Here is a 5,398-nt window from a genome sequence, read left to right as displayed (position 1 = left end):
GGGTCACGATATAGGTCAGGTCGCTATCAGTCATACGGTGTAAATGTAGCCATAGTAGACGATTTTAGTAGACGATTTTACGAAATCCGTAGCCAAAGGCTACGTTTACACCATACGTTTAGTCCGCAGCCTATACCCCAAATTCGACCTAATTTAGGTCACATTATTTAGGCCGCATGCTGTAAACACTACTATACCTGACCCGACTTGTTGTAGGTCAGGCCGGATTTTTTAAACGTGTTTAAACTTCCCTTTTTTCAACGTGTATCATATTAAAATACATTTCCAAAATGATAGCCATAGAAAACATCCTCACATATTCCATTAACATTACTTTCTGCCTCCTGCGCAATTGTCGAATCCAAGAAAGAATATTTCTTTTTTTAAATAAAATAAATTTGTGAAAATATGTAATATATTGACGTGTAATGAAATGTGACATTTCGAATAAAAAAATATGAGTAATCGAATGTCTTAGAATCGAAATGCGATAACCTCCTCACTAATGCACTCGCGAGTACAATGCTGTATATGGAAATAATTTGTACAAAATACGATAAATGGCTCTAATTCGGACCAGCGTGGACTAAATGTGACCCAATCAATTTTTAAGTCCCTTTCGGTGTAAACGGTTGGTGACTACTTTGAGTCACGATATAGGTCAGGTCGCTATCAGTCGTACGGTGTAAACGTAGCCAAAAACACCTATCATATAGGTCGCGGACTAAGCGCACGGTGTAAACGTAGCCAATATTTTGTTTAGTATCTAATATCATTTCACGTACATCACACGGACAAATGACTTTATAATCAATGCTCATGATTAATCAAACTTTAAACGTTTATACGTAAGAAACTACTTTATGGAAAAAAATGGCTTGCACTCTCATTTAATTTTTTTACGAAATTTTACGCTGATAATATTATCCTCGAATTTCGAGATACTATGTATATAGCTAACAGGTTTATATAAGAATAAATATAATAATAATTATATTATAGTACCGTGTTACAAGATATCTTATACTAAAAAAAAACTTGCTATATAAAATATTGTTAGTAGAGAAATACATCAAGGGAAAAAAATATTTACAAATACACATTTGCATTATGTAGCAATTTTTCTGCAATCTAATTATCGATAATTATTATCACTTGCCAGTCAAAATCTCAACGTTCATAAAGAATTTTTATGAAAATATCGCAGATTATTTCTACATATAAAATAACTATACTTTGTAAAACGATCGAGAAAGGATAAATATTTATTTATATTAACAAAGATTATAATAAATACCTGCACAAGTCTTTGGCAATAAACAACATTCTACGTATTATTCTTATAATAGTCTGATTACAATAGCGAATAAATGTCTATCATGAATTTTCTAAAATATACAAAATGTCCCAAACTTTTTGACACACCGCTTATTGGCAGGTAGATTAGACTAAGCTGAGCCAAAAGTCCTATATTATTTTACAATTTTCGCAACAGTTAACAAGATATTAATTTCTAAAGATTGCCGAATAAACGAGTAAAATCGACACGTAAGACAACTTTAAAATATTTTCAGTTTTTATAAAATATCTTAAAGTTTTATGTTAAAGAACTCTTAAAAAAATATTCTAAAGGTGATTATTTACATAATAATTCGAGTTATCATAGAAGTGTGATTTTCTTTATATAATGAACTTGAAGTACCGAATTTGACGTGTGCAAAATTCTAGGGTAGGTTTACGATAAAATGAGAAAAAAATGTTAAAAATGTAACTTTTAACATATAACTTAGTAACAGATAAGGATCGGAGGTACTTCTTTAACTAACTGCATACAAATATTACCATAGATTTCTTTAAAAAACGAGATTATAATAGTTTATAAAATTACGATTGTAATGATACAAAAAAGTAATAGATTAACAACCATTCGGGAAAGATATTTACATGCATAAACTTGCATATAAATTTAATATCGAAAAGTAAACATGACGTCATCTTGTTTTCGTTTTGTGAAGATGCAGCTCTTATATGATTTACTATTGTATATTTCATTAAGATATATGATCAAAAAGTTCCCGGAATTACCACCAGGTGATGCTCTGAGTCAGCTGAGTTGAGTTCTGTTTTTTTGGTTATTAAAAAACCGTGCAGAGGTAAATGTACTCAAAACGGCGTAACTTTTACAAATGTCAAGCTATAGCGATAAAATTTGGTGGAAATGTCAATGATAGATGTGGCAACCTAACCAAAAAAACAGAACTCAACTCAGCTGACTCAGAGCATCACCTGGTGGTAATTCCGGAAACTTTTTGATCAAGGTGGTACACGTAGTTTTAATATATTTTATCCGAATATACATTCTGTCAAAAAAGTACCGGGAATTGTCGATTTAAATCTGGCGGGGCAATGAGGCAGGTAAAATTTTTTTTTTCCTAGGTTGGTACCACTGTCCTTAATTACTATGCCAAGTTTGAGCGGGATCTGTCAACCAGTGTGTTTGCAACAGCTGGTTAAGTCAGTCGATGTCAGTAGTGCGTGCCGATTTTTTACTATGGGTGATTACGTTGAGCAAAGAATTTGTTTAAAGTTTTTCGACTTTCTCGCCAAAAACTCAACGAACGTGCTTCAGCAACCACCGTATTCGCCGGATTTGGCCCCCTGTGACTTTTTCCTCTTCCCAAAACTAAAATTGCCGCTTCGTGGCACCCGTTTTGAGTCGATTGAAGCCATAAAACAAAATTCGGCGCGAGAGCTAAAGGCCATCCCGGAAAGCGCCTATAAAAAATGTTTCGATGATTGGAAGTGCCGTTGGCATAGATGTATTGGAGCAAATGGAGCCTATTTTGAAGGCGACCCAATAAATTTTGATGATTCTATGTGAAAATGTTGTTTTAATTGAAAATTCCCGGTACTTTCTTGACAGAATGTACACTTAGTTTTAATATTTTATCCAAATTATGCAGATATTTGTGATTTTGAGTCTGGTAAGATATCTCAAATTTTCGCACTTTATTTAAAAAAAAATCACTTTGAAGCTGTTTTATGCATCGATTTTAGACATTCTGCTCATTAGGTAATGAAAAAAAATGCGAAAATTGTAAAATGGTACAAGATTTTTCGACTCAGTTTAGTTTGCTCTACCTGTCCACAAGAGATGTATTGGGTGTGTGTGTGTGTGTGTGTTATAAATTTTTATTATAAATTACTAATGTTAATTTTTTTTAAAAAAATTAACCGTTTTTTTATACATAAATTTGAAACTCGTTCTAAATTAAGACTCCTGGGTCGCCGCGGTTATAAATCGTGACATAAGTGAAAAATGAGACGTTAATTTTTGTTACATACTATTTATAAATAAAGACCATTTGGATAAAACGAAATGATGAGATCGCTTTAAAACACTTATAAAAATGGATCAAAACTATTCTTGTCTCCCCTGATAATCAGTAAATAGTTATAAAAAGTGATAAAAAGGACGTGAAATGCATTTTACTCAACGCGCAGCCTATTTTCAGGTGCCTTTTACTACTTACTGACTGTCAGGAGGAAAGGACAGCTTTGATCCATTTTTACAAATGTTTTAAAGCGATCTCATTCTTTCGTTCTATCCAGCTTCGATCGTTGTGAACCTTTAACTCCTATTTCTTATTGGTTATGTTCTCACATGTATAATCTAATAAGATTCGTATTGTAAATTGTTTATCCAAATTGTCTTTACTTATGAACAGCATGTAACAAAAATCAATGTATTATTTCTAGCTTATGACGTCACGATTCAATACGGCTACGGCGATTACTCAGGAGATGTAAACGAGAAATGAGGAGCAGACTTTCAAAATGCGTTTTGTCCAAAATTTCATTTTTTAGTTAGAGATAGTGTAGTGTTCAGTGTTGAAAGACTCATTATAAGCTATTCTGAGATGTTCAGAAGGCATTTTTTTCATCGTTAATTTACAATATAAAAGACTGACATTTCGAAAAGACATAGACATTTCGAAGTACATTATGTTTCTTAACTAAAGCCAAACAAAATGCATTTGTTTAATATTTTTAGCAATTGTTTAGCAATTTTATTTAATATTTCACATCTTACTGATTGACACATTGTTATTTTCTGTAAAGAGCGCAATTTTCTTGGGTGCGTAGTTTCTTTCTCGTTTTCTGAAAATTACAAATTTTGAACAAAACGAAAGTCTGCTCCTCAAATATATTGCTGCAACTAATGAAACTTTAAATACACACGCGCGCGCACACACGCACGCACACACGCACGCACGCACGCACACACACACACAATGCAATATTAATTAATATAATATGAATTAATATAATATTAATTATATTCACTATTAATTGTCAATATTACCGTAACTTTTCCATCTACATATAAAGAAGATATTTTTGTCGTACTCATGATACATATATTTGCATTACACTATCATTTATTATACATATATAATATTATCTTAGAAGCAAAAAATGTAAGTTAAAATTTTTTTCGAATCAATAAAATTACTGTCATTGCATATCGCTATTACTGTTTCTTTTCGATTATTGGTTTATATTTATAATATGTTTCTATGCACATTAAATGTTTCGTAATAAAATTAACAATATTTTATTCACAGTTTTAATAGTCAAATTGGAAATAATATCCTAAAATATGAAGCAAAGTATACATTAAAAAGTAATAGAGATTATATAATCACTGCACCACGATGTTCAAAGCAATTGCACATCTTCCCAGTTCAATGAAATTTTTTTCAATGTCATTATGAAGATATCAGCGATTGAAATACTGTATATCCCTTTTAATCCTCAAGCACATAAAATATCAATTCAAGCACGGTATGTGCATCCTGACTGCTTTGCACAGCTTTATGTAAAACTTGAATCAATTCATTGTCTAAACTTTTCATATATATTGGCGGTAATTTTGTACCTTCACTTCCAGCTTCATATCCCACCTATATATATATATATGATTGTGTATGTATATATATATATTTAATATTAAATATAATCTTAATTAAATGGAATAAAGTGAATTATATGAATTAGAGAGTCATATTTACGTTATCTGGATGAATCGTTGTCCGCACACCGAGCTTTGTTAAACCTGCTGTTGCCAGAAGATCCAATAATTTAACTAACGCTGCACATGTCGCTTTTGCTATACTGCCAGATAGTTTATTTATATCTACAGGATCATTCACGGCACTCGAGTGATCATCTGACTTTTAAAATAATATTATTTTATTAATCTAATTTATATATACATATGTATTTTACTAATCTAATTTATACACTGAAAAAAACTTTATTAAATTTTAATAAATATTTGTTTCAATAGTATTAACGAAATATTTACTAAATGTAAACATATATTTTGATTTAA

General features: G+C 31.1%; 1 protein-coding gene across 1 annotated transcript in view; it reads right to left on the bottom strand.

The window, feature by feature from the left end:
- Nucleotides 1-4,703: 4,703 nt before the first annotated feature.
- Nucleotides 4,704-5,398, bottom strand: part of LOC108724990 (zinc finger FYVE domain-containing protein 9) — a 152,750-nt gene continuing 152,055 nt past the window's right edge. The window contains exons 11-12 of the mRNA XM_018451735.1: nt 5,076-5,237; nt 4,704-4,967 (exon numbers count right to left, since the gene is read on the bottom strand). Of these exons, the coding sequence (XP_018307237.1) occupies nt 4,812-4,967; nt 5,076-5,237 (318 nt within the window). The 3' untranslated portion in view covers nt 4,704-4,811. The remainder of the gene's footprint in view (nt 4,968-5,075; nt 5,238-5,398) is intronic.

Source organism: Mycetomoellerius zeteki, unplaced genomic scaffold, assembly GCF_001594055.1.
Source record: "Mycetomoellerius zeteki isolate Tzet28-1 unplaced genomic scaffold, Tzet1.0 scaffold32, whole genome shotgun sequence".
In the NCBI taxonomy this organism is placed as follows: Eukaryota; Metazoa; Arthropoda; class Insecta; order Hymenoptera; family Formicidae; genus Mycetomoellerius; species Mycetomoellerius zeteki.
The sequence above is the reverse complement of the archived record's forward strand: the minus strand, read 5'-3'. Positions and strand labels throughout refer to the sequence as shown.